The sequence below is a fragment of the Hydra vulgaris genome, chromosome 04 (genome assembly GCF_038396675.1).
Source record: "Hydra vulgaris chromosome 04, alternate assembly HydraT2T_AEP".
Lineage (NCBI taxonomy): Eukaryota > Metazoa > Cnidaria > Hydrozoa > Anthoathecata > Hydridae > Hydra > Hydra vulgaris.
In genome coordinates, this window is record NC_088923.1 from 27,310,485 (window position 1) to 27,331,755 (window position 21,271).

General features: G+C 28.9%; 1 protein-coding gene and 1 long non-coding RNA gene across 2 annotated transcripts; one reads left to right on the forward strand and one right to left on the reverse strand.

The window, feature by feature from the left end:
- Nucleotides 1-481: 481 nt before the first annotated feature.
- LOC136079717 (uncharacterized) lies at nucleotides 482-2,653 on the reverse strand. Its single transcript, XR_010638155.1, has 2 exons — nucleotides 2,584-2,653; nucleotides 482-2,470 (listed from the first exon to the last, which is right to left on the reverse strand). It is a non-coding gene; the product is annotated as an uncharacterized LOC136079717 (long non-coding RNA).
- Nucleotides 1,656-7,393, forward strand: LOC101235242 (dentin sialophosphoprotein). Its single transcript, XM_065795940.1, has 2 exons — nucleotides 1,656-2,040; nucleotides 4,884-7,393. Exons 1-2 carry the CDS (start codon nucleotides 1,821-1,823, stop codon nucleotides 7,055-7,057), a joined length of 2,394 nt encoding a protein of 797 aa, XP_065652012.1. The 5' UTR covers nucleotides 1,656-1,820; the 3' UTR covers nucleotides 7,058-7,393.
- Nucleotides 7,394-21,271: the final 13,878 nt, after the last annotated feature.

The window sequence follows — 21,271 nt, forward strand, 5'->3', positions numbered from 1 at the left end:
TTAGAACAGGAACATGCTTTTTCAGAACAGATTTTTAGTAGGTGTTAATTTCTGTTACACATGAAACTTGGCTAATGACTGTTTGAAGATATTTCCATGTACTTTAAACAATAGTGGAGTTTAAATGTGCTATACCTTGTACATAGGATTTAATTATGTCATCGGTTTCTTATTTTATTAAAACTAGAGTAGAGCAGGGCATAAAGGGACACTTAACAAACAAATGCTAATTGCGGATAAACTTAATTGCGGATCATAGTTAGCAATGCTTTTTATAAACTTCCTCAAATTTATTGATATAAGAAAACAAAAAAACAAAAGAAAAAGTTCTAAAATGAGTTACGGCAATCAAAGTAACGAAACTCTAGAAAATTTTTACATTGTGCAAGTGGGTGGGGCAAAACGGGACAGTTAAAAAGCAGCAGTTGTTCGTTAATTTTAAAGTTGATAAAAAATTAAGGCTAAAAAAAATTTAAACAAGTTCAGATATTGAACTCTCAAAAAAGTAACATATCCGTATAAACTACACGTCCTTACACCCATACACCACAAAAAAGAAATAATAATTAAAACAAAAAACTTTTGTGTTTTATTATAAAATACTCTAAAATACTTGAACAAAAAAACTTAAGAAATTGTTTTAAAATTTAAGTAGGTCAAAACTAATATATATTATTAAAAACTACTTTAAAACTTATAACTAAACAAAAAATAATATGGATCACATAAAATTAAACAAAAAATAATATGGATCACATAAAATACACAAAAAAGATCCTGAAACTGTTTAGCAGCATTTTAGAATAGCTGGCTTATAAGCAATATTCCAAAGTAGAACAAATTTAATATGTCATATGTTTCAGGAGTTTTTCTAGTTCTAAGTTCCTTTTTACTCACAGCTAAAACTGTATTTTATTTCATATATATATATATATGTATATATAGATAGATATATACTTTATATATATACTTTATATAGAATAACGAGTTATATCAAGAAATGAGATAATAATCTCAACTCTTTCTAAGTTAATTTTCTTTACCAGTTTTACTAATTTAACATTAATCTTGATAACTTCATCATTCATCAAGTTTTTATCATTACCATTAGTGATAACCATTCACAATCTTCGTCATTCTTCAAATTTTTATTAACATCATAATTAATCTTCACGATTCATCATCATTACTCATCATGTTTTCATAATCATTATAAATTTTTGATATTAATTAATTTAAACCACTTTTTTGATATCATTTTATTAACATCAATGTTTTCAAAAAGATTATAAAACCTTTTTTATAAAACATTTTTTATTTAAATAATTTTTCATAATATATAATCGAACTTGTTAACTTTTAACTTTTCAGATAAATTAATATTCAAAAAAAATCATTAATTTTTTTTACGAACGCTACATATCCTATAAGTGTGTCTTCGCTTGTCTTTTTACGAACGCAATATATCCTATAAGCAGTGTCTTTACTCGTCATTGTTATCAATGTCTAATTAAACTAAAAAAACTTTTTTCAAAAATGGAGACGTTATATTTATAATGAATTCGTCAATTCATTCATTACCTAGTAATGATTGAATCAACGCATTAAACTTTAATGCAAGAGAATTGATTTTAAAAGTATTGAATAAAGAATTTACAACATATTGCTTGAATAAATAGGAAGTAAATTATTGTGCAAAAGCAAGGACCATAACTTTTTTTTTTTGCGTTTAAAATGTTTTATTATTGTATAAACAAAAGTTTGCAAGTTTCTAAGAAATATTACTTTTTAAGAGATAAAGACGCAGATATGATACACAAATGATAATTGAAAAGATGGCAACAAACGGATCCATTTTAGCGAACGGACGACGCTCATCATCTCCAGATCGTCGAGTAACATTTGGCAATATTGAACGCTACGATATCTTGATGTCAAATGGAATACGCCAAGATACAGAGAACACAATTTCTTCTGGAATTACAAAATTAGATAATCAAATACAACAAGCTGTTAAACTTGGTTTTAAGTACTCCTTAGGTACGTTAAACAAAGTTTTCTTCTTTGTCTCTTTTTTTTCTTTTTTTCCTTTTTTCTTTTAAATAAAGTAATGATTTAAAAACTTAAAATGTCGTACATAAAATTTTTTTATTTAAAACTTAACACATCGCTTTAAATAATAATGTGTTAAAGAAAACAGTTTTTTAATAAATAAGGATATATATTTAAAAATTAGCAATACTAAGCGTCAATAAGATATCAAATAACTGTAATACTATATTAATTGTGTACTAAAGTTTTTTATAAATTTAAAAAAAACGTGATGGTCGACACACCTTTTACTTTTTTTTTCTTTTACATTCGTTTTACATTTACTAGCTTCGTCATCTGACTGGTTTTGCCATTAACGTTATCTGACTGGTTTCATACATTTTGCCAGGTTTATTATTCAATCGATTAGTCTTCATCTCTTGAAATATGAAAAGTACTTTTAAACAAACAATTCTTCTCAAAATAAACAGTTTCAAAACTCTATTTACAAAAAAAATTCCACCAGGGATCACTGTAATAAAACTTTTTTACCGGCGTAAAATGCTAGCGGCGTAAACGATTTTTGTCAATGAAATAAAATATGTGCTTTTTACGTGCAAATTAAAGTTTCATTTCTCTATAAACGAAATTGTTTAATTTGTTAACAAAAGTTGCTAAATAATTTAATACCAAAAGTTGCTATAAAATTCATGGAAAACTGAAATATATCACAAAGAATATAAAACAGATAAGTTAAATGAATTAAGTGGTAAAATTGTGGTAAAAGCAACAAGTCATTTTAATTCCAATAAAAAAATCAAATAAACTTGTAGTCAAGGCGAGTAATCTTTTCACTAAAGATGAATTTGTTAAAAACTGTCAAATTGAAATTGCAAAGATTCTTTGCGTAAAAATGCTTTTTTTAAATACAAGCAAGTATGAACTTCTTATCAAACTTGTGCTTATAGTAACTGAACAAGCTTCTATACCTGATGATGATAGAGCACATGCTGTACCTCATAATGATGGAGCACCTGCTTGTAGTCTATAAAGGAACTTGTTGGTAAACTAAATGAAGATAGGCAAAAAGATAAACAATTTTTATCTTATTATTCACCAAGAAGTGTTTTGTGGAAACGCAATTGATCTAAATTTTGCGATTAAATTAACTGTAAAAAAAAATGTAATAAAAAAAAAAAAATCTAATGGGCAGGAGCAAGACTTAGTTTGCTTCGTTGTTCAGAGTTATTTTCTGAAATATTCGTTTGCACATTGTTATACAATAAAATAGTTAAAATCACGCACACAAAAAAGTTATACAAAAAATAAGTAAAAAATAAAACTAACATACAAGTTTTAGAAAAAGAACGCGGAGACTCGAAGTAAACCATCAGGTCACGTCATCAGATCATTGAGAAATCTCATAGAATATTTAAACTTGAAAATTAAGGTTATAATTTAAGACTATAAAAACATTAACATTTGTAGATTTGATTAAAATAAAATATGTGATTAATGTTTGTACACTAAAACCAAACTTATTTCACACTACACTGTTATTTGAACTAAAACTGATTCTAAGCTAAAGCCATTATTTGAACCAAAACTGATTTCACACTAAAACTATTATTGTTTTTTTAAATTTGAATTCACCTCCCCATGGGCATGAAGGCCACTGGAATCGAGGAGGCTACTGTAGTTATGGTTAAAACCCTCTCTCAAGTCTATAACTCCGAAACACGAGTCTTGACAAACGAGGCCGCTGCGCGGAGGAACAAGTTAAGCGCGTTACGACAAGGAAAGTGTTGGAGATCGAACTCGGAACTTCTCGCATATGAGGCGAACGCCCTACCACTACACCACTACCCCATAATTTGAACCAAAAATTTCCGCATTATTTGAACCAAAAATGAATCTAGACTAAAACGACTATTTGAACCAAAACTGACTCCACATTAAAACCATTTTTGAACTAAGACTGATTTTACACTAAAATCATTATTTTGAACTGAAACTGACTCCACACTAAAATTATTTTTTGAATTAAAACTGACTCCACACTAAAATCATTGTTTCAGCCGAAACTAACTTTACTCTAAAACCATTTTTTAAACCGAAACTGTAAGAAAATTTTCGTCGAGAGTTTTTGATAGTTATTATATGGTGGTAGAAGTTGTAGTAATCAAATGATCTTTTGAGTGCTCAATTTTTTTGATTATTTATGCGCATTGTTTTCTAAATAAGTGTAATTTTTTATGTCTTTAACATTTTTACATCGTAAAAATGTTAAAGACATAAGTAAAATTGGTAAATCTTGTTTTTTAAAATCCATGGTCAAATAATCTATAGTCAATATGCTGCACCTTCTTTTCAATATTGAAAATTATGATGTTTAATAACATTTTATTAATATATATTTTTTTAGCTTTTAAAGAAATGTATTATTATGAAGTAAAGAAATGTGTTATTATGAAGTGTTCTCTGCTATTTCTCTAAAAACTATGAGATAAAAATCGTGAGTTTTTTTTTGTGTGTCATAATAAGTTCCTACTTGTCCGATTCTCGAGTGCAAAATGATGAAAAGGCAGGTCACTAAAACCAAAATCATTTACGCGGTTTTTAGACAATTATTTTATTTTTTTTTTGAGAAATATTTCAAAACTTAAACACCTTATTTAACCAAATTTACGTACTAAAACTGATTTTCTTAGAACATTTATATTTCTAATAAATGAATGACATTGGTCTACAACTTTATGCTAATAAGTAGTAACATCTTTTTACCCGTTTAGTTATTTCTTGTTAAGTGTTCTTGTTTTAGGAGATGTTACTGTTAAATGTTCTTGTTTTAGGAGACGTTACAGTTTATGGAGATGTGATTGACTTTCTTCTTGATTTTGAAGTTATCAAAGATAAAAGAGTTGTTTCTGAAAGACAAATTGCAAACATAATTCAATCGGTTTTTCATAAAGTTATAACAAGACAAAGCGCTGCTCACTCAATCATATTTGTAAACTTAGAAAACTGCTCACACGATATCGTAAAAGAAGAGCTAGTTCGTGTGACCACAGAACCAGTTTTAAAGTCTTATTTAGAAAAAAATAATTCTGAAGCACATGCATGGATAAAAGCTTTGAGAGAAGCTAATATTTTAAATTCGAATAAAAGCGATGAAGAAATACGAGAAATTAAAGCTTTTAAAAATGGAATTGAAAATAAATTGGATAAAAGTTGTGTTATGAGCCATAACACTGACAAAATTATAGACAACGCAAACTCTACAAAAGAAAAAATTATAGACAACACAAACTCTACAAAAGAAAAAATTCTCAATAAATCCGTTGACAACGTAAAATTTGATGAAGATTTAAATACTATATCCAATTCGTGTGATGAATTGAAAAATTTTGGCAAACAATCAGAAGAAGCAAAACGTGAACAACAATTCGATGGCGAGCTTTTAATAAAAAATAAACAACCATCGAATTCAAAATACCGACAAGAAAAGTTTAATAATGAAAATACTCTAAAAAACTCAGATCAGGTAAAGATTTGTTCTGATACTAACATTGAATCAATAAACAAATCTAAATTAGGTTTTTTAAAGCGTGTGACCGCTTCTTTTTCTAAAATAAGTACAACCGATTACAAAAAAAGTGTTGAAAATGACGAAGATAAAAAAGAAAATAGCAAATGCAAAAGTGTAAATGAAAATGACCGAGAAAATAAAAATCAAGAATCACCTAAAAGTAATGATTTAAAAAAGAACTGTTTAACCTCTCAAAATTCCGAAAAATCAGTCGTTGGATCCGTCAAAGATAAGTTTGAATCATTATCAAACAAGCAAAATACTGACCTCTATATAAACAATAATAGTCGAATGAAAAAAAGTACATCAATGGAATCGTTTGCATTCAAATCTGCAAGAAAAGAAAAAATGATGGGAAATGTGTCTGGTAACAGATCAATAGGAGGAAGCAATTTTGATGTACGATCCAGTTTTTCATTTGAAAGAGGAATTTCAAGTCGTTCATCAAGCCTAAGTGCAACGGACGTTAGAATTCATTCAAACACGCGCACATCTTTTAAAAAAACCTCAGGAATCAGTTCCTTAGAACAAAGTAAAAAAACGTCAGGAATAAGTTCGTTAGAACAAAATAAAAAATCAAATCACGAGGAATTACTATTTCCTGATGTTGAAGCTGATAAAAAGCAGCACAATGAAGCTGAAAAAAAGCAGAATCCGCAAAAAGATAGTTTAGAAAAGCCAAAAGTAAAAGCAAGCAGTTCTCTAACAAAGTCTTCATCATTCAATGCGCCAACAATTTCATCGTTAAACAAAAGTAGTATAGGTAAAAACATTCAGAATAAGTCTTTTATGTACGATAGTAAAAAAATAGATCTTCGAAATTCCTTGGATGCGCAGAAGTTACCAAGAAACCAACATAGATTGGAAGACAGCTCATATTGCGCAAATTATGAGTATGGAGCAAACTGTGAAACTACCAATGGTTTTTCTAACGATCAAACGTTTTTATTACGCAATAAAAGGGAAAAAACAATGTACAACTCCACTATTGTGGATGACGATGAGCAACACCGCAATGATCTTCTTAGAATTGCAAAAGCATTTCAGAATCTTGAAAACAGAAGTACAAAACCAAATGAATGTATTGAAAAGTTTATGGTAAATCTGGTAGCTAATGATTTAGTAGAATCTTTAAACGAAAGATTAAAACTAGATGACTTATATGAACATATTAGAAACAAAATTTCAAAAGATAAGACATTTCATATTAGATCAAAGCTCAATTTTGATATGAATGTCTACTTTGAGTTCTTGTTTCGTACAATGGCAACGCATTTTACTCAAGTAGGGTGTGAAATTACAACAGACCACATCAGCAAAAAAAAAGTTTGCTTTTTAATCCATATAAAGCTCATAAATAACAATGACATTGATGGGCATGCACAATTTAGCAATGAAATCGATGAGCATGCTCAATTCAAAACAAGTTATGTGTAAATTAAATGAATTCAAAACAAGTTATGTGTAAATTAAATGAATTAAAAATAAATCGAGAATAAAATTTTTGTACACGCTATAAAAAGGTTATGAGCGCATTACCAGAGATGCAGGCACCAAAACAAATTTAAAATAAAAATTGTACAGCAAAAAAATCTAATGTTACACGGTACAATAAAATAGTTTCCGGCAGCAGAAATGCGTTTATAATACAAACTTTTTGTGATTTAAAAAAGCTGTTAATGGTTTTTAATTAGCTTTATTAGGTCTTGTAGATATATAATACATGAGTTTTATAAATTATATTATATTTTTGAAAAACATATTGCAATAAAATTGCTTTATTGATTATAGAATTCTGCTATTAAAATTATTATTGGTCAGTTCAATAATTATTTATCTTATTATTGGTCAGTTCAATCATGATTTATATTATCATTGGTTCAATCGTGATTTCAAATAATTGCAATCTCGATTGATTTTGCTAATGATTGGAACATTCAACTATTCGGGCTTTCCAATTATTCGAATATTGAATAAAATATTTACAAATAAATTCGTATTCGAATAGTCAAAAAACACGCAAATGTTTTTGAATATTAAGTAATCCAATACTTAAATGGGATGGTCTACTAATGATAAAATAAAAACTAAATTATAAACTGTTTAATATTTTATTTTACAAAATTAAAAATAAAACTAAAGATACATATTACCAATTTTTCTTTTTCAAAAATTTTGGTGCTTGAGACATTTAAAAATTTTCTCTTAGCAGTGTTTTTGTAGGAGCAATAATTTTGACCTGAAATATTTTGTGATTTTATTTGGCTCACGTTTTTGCTGGTAGACATTTACAACATTTTAGTAAAACTTTTGATCGTCCCATTTTCTTTTTCTGATTTTACTTTGTACCAAATAAGATTTTAGTTTATAAGCATCAGTATTGAGCCTAAAAACCTTCAAACTAGGGCCTAATTTTTTTCCATTGAAATTTAAATAACTTTCAGTTCATTAAGCATTAATGTTTTAACTACCATAAAGTACGGTTTCTATTTTGCTTTATTTTTACTTTTTTATTTTTTTAATCTTTTTTTGACTATTGTTAATTGACAATAGTTGAGAAGAGATAAGGGGCTGTCCATACCCTAGTAAACATCTTGTCAAACTTCCAGAGATTTTCTCCTATAAAATTACCTCGAGATCCCTTTATCCCCTTCTCCACCTAAATAAATAAAAATGGAGAAAAAAAACATTTTTTTTTTCCTTTTTTAAGTAATTAAATTTATTTAAAAAGTAGGATTGTTGACATCAACTTTTTTTGACCTCCTCCAACTTGTTAACAATTGTTAAAAATTTTCAGACCCTTCTACTCTTTCCACCTATTTTGTTGACATAATTAATGATTAAAAACTTATGATTTAAGGAGGTTAAGTTTGTAAAGATTAATTTGGAAGAGATTAAGTTTTAGGAAATAAAATTTAAAATGACTAATTTTGAGAAAATTTAGATTGAGAAAATTAAATTTGAGAAGGTTTGAGTTCGAGTAGATTATTTGAATATAATTTCGGTCAAAAGTAATGAATATTGGATTTTATTCTGATTCACTTTCAAGGTCACCCGCAACACTTTTGTGGTATATAAATAGTATTTGCAGGCAATAGTATTATGACTTTGGGAAGCCTTGAATTTTCTAGAAACCTTATGAAACTTTCTAGAATTTTCTGCACTGTTCTGAATGTTTTTAGAAATCTCTCAAATTGTCTAGAATTTTCTGGTGTCTTCTAGAAGTTTATGAAAATTAGCAAGATTTAGACTATATAAGCTGCTTGATTGAGCAACTCCAATAATTATATATGAATCTATGTATTTGCCAGATGGCAGTCAAGTAATATAGAAGTACAACGTGTTACGAAGGTAACATTTACCAGAAAACTTTCCGGTAAATTTTGAAAAATTATCCTCTAGTAAATTTTGTAATTTTTTATTAAAAAGAAAGACGATGTTAACTGTTTAATAAAATATATAATATCCAATATATATTAAAAGCTTCATTTTTTCACATAAATCTGTCAAAATATATACGAAAGTTATACGAAAGGTAATTTTTTATTAAAAAGAAAGACGATGTTAACTGTTTAATAAAATATATAATATCCAATATATATTAAAAGCTTCATTTTTTCACATAAATCTGTCAAAATATATACGAAAGGTATATTTATAAGAAATTTATGTTTGTTGAATCAACTGACTATTTTTTTATACAACCTGATTATAGCGTTTTAATGACACCTGATTATAGCGTTTTAATGACACCTGATTATAGCGTTTTAATGACACCTGATTATAGCGTTTTAATGACACTTGATTATAGCGTTTTAATGACACCTGATTATAGCGTCATAATGACACCTGATTATAGCGTTTAAATAGTAGAATAAACATTTAAAACTAAATTTTTTTCAAAGTTTGCAACATGAAAAAAAGATCTCTTGATTTTAGAGAGGGATAAAATTGTCTCTATTGAGTTGGTAGTACCCAAAAAAACAGGCAATAAAAAGTTTTTTCGAGTTTCAAATTTAACAACTTTCATTTATTTATTATGTCTACTTTTATAATTAAAAAAAAAGAAAAGCCTAAGTCATTCTTTATAGATTTGGTATAAGAAAAAAAAACCTTAGCAACGGCCATTAGAGATATATCTCTTGCAATATCTTGAAAAATACAAGTCCAGTTTATATACTTTTTTAGGACTAAATTGTCTCTTAGAAACTTTTGTTGATTTTCGATCTAATACCCATAAGTTTAAACCTCGTACTCAGTGCGTTTTAATAGGTTCAATTGTGTAAAAAACCTAGTATACTTTAAGTCTTCTTTTAAAACTTCGTTTTTCTTGGAATGGACTTCTTGTGTATATTTTATTTTTTCAGCAAAAATAACTTTTTAACCACTCGTCAAATTTTCTTCAAACTTTTAGCAATTATTCTTGATTGTATTCAAGGTTTATTTTATTCCTCTAAATTTAGCTAATATATGCGCATAACTATTAGATAAAAGGTTAGAAAAATTAATTTTTTTTTTTTTTTTTGAAAATATTTAATCTAACCCTTTAAAAAAACTTAATTGTTCTTACATAAATTCGAGATTTAATTTTTTTCATCTTAAAGTATACTACTACCAAATAATATTTGAATAAAATGGTATGATGATGCACTGAATGATACCTGTGCACTGTACAGATATCATTCAGTGTAAATTGTAAAAAATGTGTAGATTTAAAAAAGAACATTTATCTTAAAATAAAAAAATATATATTAAGTAAAACCTTATTACTAGGTATTGCTGCTTACTTTTTGATCCCCAGTCAAAACAACATGGTCTCTTTGCTTATCTTGCGTCGGAGCCAATGGCGGATTAAGATTTTTTGGGGCCCTTGGCTATTTTAAAGCAGGAAGCCCCTTTCCATATTGTTATTCAAAGATTTAATTTTCAGATTTTTTATATAAATCAGGGCCCCAATTCAAAATAATCATAAATAAATAAAGAGGCCCTGATCAGCACTGATCATGACCTCTACATTTTTAATAAATGCTCTTTAATGAGGTAAATTTATTTTAGACATTCAAACCGAAAAAAATGATACAAGCATTAGAGTAAAACCGGGCCAATCCACACACCATATCATTCCGCACACTGATCGAAATCATCAAATAAAAACTAAACAGATATGGTATAAAAAAAATAAAAATAGATTTAAATACAGAACTATCTCCTCTATTCAAATTGATAAAATTATATGCCGATTCGCTCCATTTTTATTTATTTTTTATACAACTTTAACGGGGAGTCAAAATTTTTTATATATTATGTATCGTTGCGAACAAAATAGTGCTTAAACCAAAACTGATATAAAAATAATTTTAGCACTATCTTGTTGAAATTTAATTTTAACTCTGATAGTATCATTTTTATGCAGCTAGAACAAAAAGTTAAATAAAAAATCAAAAAAGTAAAAAAACACCTTTCTGATAAAACTGCACACTCGATTAATTACTTGGTTTAGTTTTTCGCAAGTGACTAAGCGCCTCCCAGTGGATGCGGCAACATCTATATGACGTCGAAAAGACGTCTTTTTAGGACGTTCGGAACCCGTTCTAAATGACAACGCCTAATGACGTTTTTTTTGGACGGAATAAAAGCGTGTTTTTTAGACGTCTAAAAGTCGTGAATTTAGGACATCTATTAGTGCCCAATAAAAACGCCAAATGACGTTTTAAAAGCAGCCGTTGCGCAGTGGTAACGTACTTGCCTCAGAAACGTAAGATCCAAAGTTCAAACCCACCTCTGGGAAAGTTTTGCGACATTGGTTAGGAAGGAGGCGTGAACTTCTTATTAAATGCTCTTCCGCAGTCACTTGACGGCATTCACCTTCTTTTAGATCAGGTGCACGCTTTAGAGTATTGCCAACAGCATTTTAAAGTACTTTTTTGATGTAGGAATCAGGTACAGTCTTAAACCTAAAAAATTGTAAAGGTAAGTATGTAAAAATAAGGGCAAAGAAATAAAGAGAACATTTATAATACCCTTTATGACGTTATATATATATATATATATATATATATATATATATATATATATATATATATATATATATATATATATATATATATATATATATATATATATATATATATATATATATATATATATATATATATGTATATATATAACTAACTTAAAATTTTGTTAACTTCATCCTTCAAAAGGGAAATCTTAAATGCACTCTTTTTTTCTTGCTGAGCTGACTAGGCAGCTATTTTGAGTATTGTGGAGTATTAAAAAAATAAATTTATAAAGAAAAAGAAACCTATATAGTTAAAATAACTTCCAAGATAGTTGTTATAAGAAAAAATATTGCTTACATTAATCTTTGTAAAACTTAAAGGCTTATCATTGACTTCATATATTTTCTTTAACTTTTTTTTGGGGGAAAGCAAAGTTTTGAATCACAGATTTTCAAATTTTGTAGGAGCTGAATGAATTAAAGAAGTTGTTACTTATTAAAATTCATTAAGCATATTACATAAAATAAACTATAACATAAAATAATTTATTCTATACCATACTTGTATATACTATACTTGACAACACCCTTGAAATATTGTATAACAATTAACTCAAAAAATAAAGAGTTACATACATAATAGGAGTTTTTTTTTTTTTAAACAATAATATTAAATATAAGAGCGTACTATGAGTCCTATAAGAAAAGTGCTTCTACTATTGAATAAAAACAATCTGAATAAAGAATCTCGTACGATTTTATGAATCACATAAAAAAAGAAGAACTGTTCCACTAATAGAAAACTCAAAGAAAGATAACACCAGCATACCACTCAAAATTCAATTTGTTGATCGCTGCCTTTTCCTTGGAGAATTCACCAAAGAGAGACAAAAACGCATTAAGCAAACTGAGAAAGAAGTAACCAGTTTATGCAAAAAGAAATTAAATTTTACACATTCATCAATTCAAGTCGTACTGGGAAAACTTGATCAACTGCTGAAAAAGTACAATAAATGTGTAAAATAAAGAAAACACGATCCATTAAATGAAGTTTTTGATATCACAAAAAACTATAGTGAATAGCTCTGCAGTGAGAATAAAAGATTATATCATCTTTAGATTGAAAACAAAGGACAGGTCAAGTATGCAACTGGGAAGGCTGCTAGTTCAAAAACTATCAACTCGTCCAAAAAAAGAAAAATGTCCTTGAAGCCTGCTTTAACAACAGTAACAGCAACAACGACAACGTCAACTTCCGAATCCGAGTCTGAGGCAGAATACTAAGAGTTTGAAGATTCAGAAGATCAGTCTACAAGTAGCAGCATTAACCAAAGTAAAACCGAAACTGCGTCAAAATTAGTAACATTGTCAAAGTTATCAACCAGCAAAGTAGCAATTATTTTTCAACAGTTATCTCAAGTTGGGATCGACATTCAGGTACTTTCACAGTCTGGTAAATTAAGATCAACTATTAAAAATTTAACTGTTAAACTTAAATAAGAAATGAAGAAAACGCTTTATTTAAAATTCTGGTCTCTGCACTTTGATGATAAACGTATTAGTCACCAAAAATATCAAGTGTTGAAGAATAAACAAAGAGAAGTTAAGTTAAAAGCACTAGATCAACCAGACGGAAAAGCAGATACTATTGTTAAAGGTATAACGGCAATTATCGATGAATACAGTTTATAGAAGAGTATGAAGATGATTGTAGCGGACACTAAACACTTTTAGTGTTTAGTGTCCGCTACAATCACCCAGAAGGAATGGGTTTTTTAGACAGGTACTAAGATTTTATACTGAAAAGAAATTGGAAGGACCTTAGTTCATTAGTTGTCAACATGACGTTCTTGTCAGAATTCTTTGCGTAGTAATGGATGAAAAACTTGAAGGAAACAAGGTGTCACCCAATATCGAATATTTGTTTATCATGGAACTTGCAAAGAATTACGAACAGCTCAGAAAGAGTTTGAAGAAAGGTAAAAAATTGATTATTGAAACAGCAGAATGGCGTGATGATATAAAAAGTATTTTTCATTTTACTCGGATATTCTGCTTTTTTGAAGAATTTGTAATATTTCCTAAAGTGAAGTTTCAGAAAATACCTCAAATAAACAATGAAAGAATTCATATGATAATTCAATGAAACAAAAAAGAATTCCTGAGCAATACTAGCTCTTTTAGCATTTATTTTTTCAACCAGAGAAAACTCACAACTTGCTATTTGTAGATTCATCTCTTACATATGGGCAGACCATTCGTTTACTTACCAAATGTACAATACAGATGTAGCAGTTTGCACAGTCACGAAAAAGCGTTAAACTCAATGGAAAAAGTTTTGAAATTAGAAACCCTCTAGACTGGAAATTCCCAGAACAAATCAGTGTGCAGAACGAATAATAAACTTGCCATTTGTAGATTCATCTCTTACATATGGGCAGACAATTCGTTTACTTACCAAATGTACAATACAGATGTAGCAGTTTGCACAGTCACGAAAAAACGTTAAACTCAATGGAAAAAGTTTTGAAATCAGAAACCCTCTAGACTGGAAATTCCCAGAACAAATCAGTGTGCAGAACGAATAATAAAGTGTCATCAAAAATTTCTTGACATTCGTAAAGAGAAAGAGAACCTCAAGATTTACTTTGTTAAGAATAAAATAAATCTTGTGGGAGGGGAGGTAAGGGTGGTCACGCACTAAAAGGCACCCCTTTGAAACCGCATATTTAAAAAAATAGTTTACAAATCACCTAATACGATTTAGTAAGATCTAACAATAATCATATCAGAAAAACATCTTAGAATTATTAACCACAGGAAAAAAAATTTTACTCTATAACAAAAAATACGAGTAGATAAAATAACTTTATATAAGTATATTATCATTATAACAATATATGTTAACATATATTGTTATGATATATTAATAATTTTTGTTCAATGATCAAAAAATAAGTACAATAAACTTATTTATAATTTGATAAAGAGGTGCTACACCAGGCCCCTCTATTCTGTAAAGGTTACTTTTTTATGCTGTCTTCGAAAGCGTTGACCAATGAAGCATTCACTGCTGCTTGGAAAAGCGCATTCCATAGAGCAACAACTTTATTTTTAAAAAAATAATATTTTGCTTTTTACAATTTCTTACTAGAAAGCGTCTAGTTTTTAGGTATATCCCTTCAAGATATATTTTATTTTTCTATTTGAATATTTTTGAGGGACAAAGAAATTGATAAGTTTGAGTTGATGCATGATTTAAAGTTGCTCAATGAGCAATTTTAAATCATGCATTAAACCTTTTGCAGCGTTTTTCAAGTGTTGCTAAGTTTAGCCGTTTGAACCGATCTTCATAGGACAATTATTTGAGTGTTGATACTGTCTTTGTAATTGAAAACTGCTGCTGCGAAATGATTTGAGTTACCCTAGTGTTCTATTTAGTATTAATGTGACTAACTTTACTTGCGGTCTGACTTTGAAATCATCGGAGACCATTACACCAAAGTCTCGTTTGAATGAAAATTTTTCATATGCATGACGTGTGCTGTCAACGTTAGCCATTGAGTATTCGTGCGTTGACTTGTTACATGCGCGGCCAACATGCATTACTTTGTTTTGAAAAATTTGTTTAAATGACGTCTAGTGTATGACCCCGATGAATTGCATCTGTTTGGATATCCTAAGTTTCTAAAAGGTTTAAGAAGCAACCCTTGCGATGAACAAAGCCATGCTGTTTTCAAGTGATTAAACCTTAGTAAAGCAGTGTTCCATTTTGTTTCTTTGAAAAATTCTTTCCCTCATCTTGCATGGGATTGACGTGAGCAAAACTGACCAGTAGTTTGATGCATTTCGTTTACTGCCCTTCTTAAATATTTCTCATAAGACGGTTTTGTCGTAATTTTTGTCTCACAATTTCTCATAAGACGGTTTTGTCGTAACTAATGTTGCATGAAAATAAAGTTTGGACTATCTATAAAATTTTAACAAGTATGTTAAATTTCATCATTAGGGATGTACAAAATAGATTTTGGTTTGCACGAATCTGCTTTTTAAATGTTTTTGGATATCATCAATTAATGAGGCCCAATAATTTTTACCACTCCGTTACCGTAACATAAATGTAACTACATATGTGAATTATTATTATTTTTGTAACAAATTCTATTTTTGTAATGAAATATACTGGGTACTATAACTATAGCCTACATGTTAAGTATATTAGCCAAATTTAATGACATAAAAGATTTAATTTATGTGACAATGTCTGCTCCGTTACTGACATTTGCTAATTATTTATTATTTAAAAGCAAAACAGTGTAAGTTACATTTTAAATTAAAGGGAAAATCTTAGTATGCAAATAAATTCAGTACATTGTCTTTTTAAAAAAGGTAAAGCGTCTTTAAAAAAAGAAACTAACTCGACAAAAATCTTTTTCGGATTTAAATTGTACAAATACTGTCCGCTCCGTTACTGGATCATTACCATACATCATTAATGTGAAGAAAGTCGAGGTTGCTCACAACATCATTTGCTTCAATCAACAAGATATTTAAATTTTCATCGAAATTAACCAGATCAATGATATTGTTGCTTAAATGTTGAAATTGATAATTATTGACATCCATTGCATTTGCCGAAGTAATACTTTCATCACTGTTAAAATTCTGCAATATTAAAAAGAAATTCACGGAACTACTTAAAATAAATTTAGTTATTATAGAAACAAATAAATTAGCAAAATAATAAAATAAACAAATATTTTTTTACCGTGCTAGTGTTTTTGGAAAACATATATCGCTTTAAATCGTAGCACGTGCAAACTGTAGCTCTCTTACAGAAGCAACTTAAATCTCGATACAAAACATTAAATTTTCTGTCTGTGTGCAGTTGATGCAATTTCATAGTGCCTGTAATAGCCTTTGATGTTTTGGAACATTTTGAGTCAAAAGAAGTAATTTTGGATCCCTCAATATGGTAAAACTTTATTAATGAATGTCCATTGTTAAGAAAATTATATAAACTTTCTGCATCTGGAAGGTCACAACCAATATTAGGCAATTGATCTGCCTGACGTTTCACAGATCCTCCTATCGCATCTAGTGCTCCCTTGCCATGCCCACTTTCAAAAAATTCCAACTGGCTAAATTAAATTTTAATTCGTATATCAATGAAGAGAATAAGAAAAAGTTTTGCTTATTCCTATATTGTGTGGTTGGTCCATCAGAAAAAAAATGAAGATCTGTAATTTGTGGGTTATCTATCTTGAGTTCAAATTAGCACGGGTTCCAGATGTGCCCGTATAGAAGGAGGATCGTGCCTCAAAGAGTCGGATATAGTTGTAAATGACTGATGTCCATCCATTTTATAAATTACTCCTGTATGCAATGTAGTATGTTTGTTACTTGCTCTAAAATGTGAAGACTGAATTGCAGCAAAATTCTTGCACACATAGTTCTCATAAAAATCTATATGTATAACAGCTTCGTTCACATTTACTGTTTCTTTTAATTGTTTGTACATTCTGAACTGGTGTCTTATTATAAAAACATGCTTGCATAGCTCGTTTCGAATTAATTCACAGAATTTTAATTTAAGATCTTTTAGTGTTCCACGCTTCACACTTTTCCTGATAACATTTGTTATTTTCTTTTTATATTCCTGTTTTTCTTTTTCCCAGTGGAACCAAACTATAATACTTTCATCCTTTAGCAATCATTTTGCTTGAAATTGAACACGAGACTTAAAACAAATGTTACATTCTCTGAACATGCATTCTCTTCTATCAGTACTACAACAAACTTGTTTCACTACTTCTTCAATATTTTTTTCTTTCAAAACACGCAGGTTAATAAGTTTATCACAAAGTAATTGTATGTTCTCGTGTTTTTTGCACAGACACGTATCTCTATCTTTAGCCGACGGTTTGCGGACAAAAAATGGGCGATAACGAGTGAACGTTGTATATGAAATGTTGTTTCTCGTATATTCCGCGCTAAATTTTTATTTATAAATCGAGTAGTAGTCGCTTTTGTTTTTTATCTTTATTTTTTGTTACAGTCTGTTTCTTTCCAGTTGTTATTCTAGAATTGTCATCACGTGTAAGAAACTCTCTGATCAAATCCTGTGTTTCATCATCAAGCGATGCATTACCACGATGGCATTCGCTCTTTGGAGTTGTACTTTTTGATGAAAAAGAAGAGTTTGGGGTTTTATTACCTGCCAATAAATTTGACATCCTGCTTGTTTCATTTGTAAGAAAACCATTTTCTACAGAAGAAGTAGATGATCTATCAGTGGTTGGAGGTGAATTTGCTTGTAAACCAGGCAGGAAACTTTTAAGCCTTAACCAACGTTTTTTGTATTTTTGGGCTGAACAATTAGCCGTTTCCAACTCGTCAGTTAATGCTTGCATTTTTCTATAAGCCTTTGTTTTTCGGTGAGCAACCTTTGCTCTACCTCTTTGTTTGCGTTCGTTATTCCTACTCAACTCGCGTTCCGGTGACTCTGATAACAATGTTTCAATCTTTCTTTTTGCAGCTCTAAATTTTGCTTTCTGGACGCGCCAACAACGACGAACAATTCGTTTTTTTCTTTCTGATAATTCTGGTATCACTTTAACCTTCATCTGCTCACGCCGCATATGCCAACGTTTGCGTTCTTTTTCACGAAATACGTCTGCATTTTTTTCTAATTGTCTGTCCCGAAACGCTTTCTGAATTTCAGCACGAGATTTCTTTGAAGTTTTCATGTTATATGCCTAGTTGTATTTCTTTTTTGGAAAAATAGTATAATAAATGTAATTGTTAATACACCAAAAGTTTATTTATTATCTATTTATTATTATTAAAATATATTTCAAGATTTACATTTATTTTAAAAGCCAAACGTATTAGAGTCAAATGTAAATAAAAACCAACGCTGCAAGGTAATCATATTTTATCGCTGCAGTAAGTCCCTAATGGTTGACGTGTTTATTTAATGCAATTATTACTCATTGGAAAACATCTTTAAAATTTATTTCTTTATTGTCCAAAAGATTTAAAGAGTACTAAAACACGCCATATAAAAATTTGTAATTTTACGGAATAAAAAAGCGTAACGGAGTAGACTTCGAATAAGAATATCATTTTTAAAATAAGGTAATTAGGCTCTTATTTTTATACAAACAATGCTTGCAGCACGATATAACTTTAAATGTTAATAAATTCCATAGAACTGGATTTTTTTTCATTATTTTAATTAGTAAATAAGTAAAAACTACAAACCTGTGACTATTTTAGAATGTAATAACGGAGTAGACAAAAAATATGGGAATAGCAAGTTTTTGACAAGAGCTACAACAGGATAAGGTGTAAATTAATACATGTATTAAAATACCATATATTAGCATGTCTAAAGCACTAAATTATGTCCCCGATTAACCTTAATACAAAAGAAAAAAAATTATTGAGTACAACAATGTAGTCCTAGATGCAGGACATCTACGGAATGGACATTTTTGATTAACAATGGTGCGCACAAAATTTTAAATCTTAGTTGGAAATATCCGATAAAATGCTAGTTTATATTGACGATAAATATTACTAACCACGGTGCTGTTTTTTATGTTACTTGTACAAGAATTGCGTTTTTATAGCTGTAGGACAAAATTTCAGTAACGGAGTTGACGGAATGAAAAAATGACTCATATATATATATATATATTATATATATATATATATATATATATATATATATATATATATATATATATATATATATATATATATATATATATATGAGTCATTTTCTCATTCCGTCAACTCAAATGCGGTAGTGGTGTAGTGGTAAAGCGCTCGCGAAAAGCGCGGCCTTGTTCCACAAGGTTCATGTTTCGGAGTTATAGAGTTGAGAGAGGGTTATAACCACTATTAAGTAGCCTCCTCATCTGAAGTGGCCTTTTCGGCCTTTTCGGAGGTGAATAACAAAAAAAAAAAAAAAAATATATATATATATATATAAATGTATATATATTTATATATATATATATATATATATATATATATATATATATATATATATATATATATATATATATATATATATATATATATATATATATATATATATATATATATATAAAGATTCAAACGCAACTCTCCTGAGATGTTACCAAAATAACATCCCTCTAACGATTAAGGCATCTTGTTGTGCTGGAGGAAGTGAAACGATCTAATGAAGTAAGAGAAAAAGTACTAAAAGACAAAATCGATTCATCAGTCAAACAAATTAATGAATTAAAAAAAGTCAAACCAATAGCCGCTTCATTATTTGCATCCTTGCTTAAGGACAAATTTAAATTTAATGTTTTTTAAAAAAACCATAAGAATGCAAATTAAAAGTTTAGAATGTTATTAAAAATATTTTGAATGTTTTTATTTTATTCTTTAAAATTAAAACATTCTTAATTTATTTTTTTACTGTATAACATGAGTGTTGCTATACCGCGATGCAGCAACAATCCGCGCATGCAGTTGATGCATCGACTATCTTATAGCCTGCTGCTACAAGGGAGTGTTGCTACATCAACTATCTTATAACCTGCTAGTACAAGAAAGTACCGCTTCATCGATTGAAGCATTGGTTGGGGTAGGCAGTCTATCAAATAAATTTAAAAAAAACTTTTTTTTTAAACTTTTTTCTGTCTTTAAAACAATTTTTTTTAAATAACATCTTAAAACTGACCTGACAATGGTAAATTAAAAATTGTATATATATATATATATATATATATATATATATATATATATATATATATATATATATATATATATATATATATATATATATATATATATATATATATATATATATATATATATATATATATATATATATATATATATATATATATATATATATATACATATACCGTACTGTGAATAAGTTTTTGACCACTTACATTTTTTTTAAAAATCCAGGAGAATTCTTCTCTAATATTTAAGTTTGTAGTTCTAAATTTTTAGCTTATTAAAACACATGTATTTCACACAAAATATGGAATAATTACAAACTTTTTAATGCCAAACTTCATAAAAAACTCTTAATATGTCCTCCTTTTGCCTCAATCCCAGCCATTATTCGCTGAGGAATAGATTCATACAAGTTAGTTATAAAATCCTGGGTTATGTTGTGTCATTCTCTTTGAAGTACTTCAAAACATTCTTCAGCATTTCGGGGAGCATGTTTGACCTTTGTTCTGTCCAGGTAATCCCAAAAATGCTCAATTATATTCAAAACCTAATTCTGGGGATGCCAGGTCATCAACTCCAGTACTCCTTCCTCTGCCATTTCATTTAAATAATTTTTTGCCACTCGGGATTAATGATTTGAATCATTCTCCTGTTGCAGAATAAAATTATGATCTATTAGTCTCATTCCGGATGATACAGCATGGTGCCTTAGGATAGTCGGTGAGTCGCCCCCTTATTTTAAACAAATCACCTACTCCAGATGAAGATAAACAGCTCCAAACTTGTAAAGAGCCTCCTCTGTGTTTAATAGTAGGGTTCAAACACTCGGGTTGATAGGCTTCTTCAATTCTTCTTCAAACATATTGGCGTCCTTTCGTTCCCAAAATTTCGAATTTGGACTCATAGGTGTACAGAAC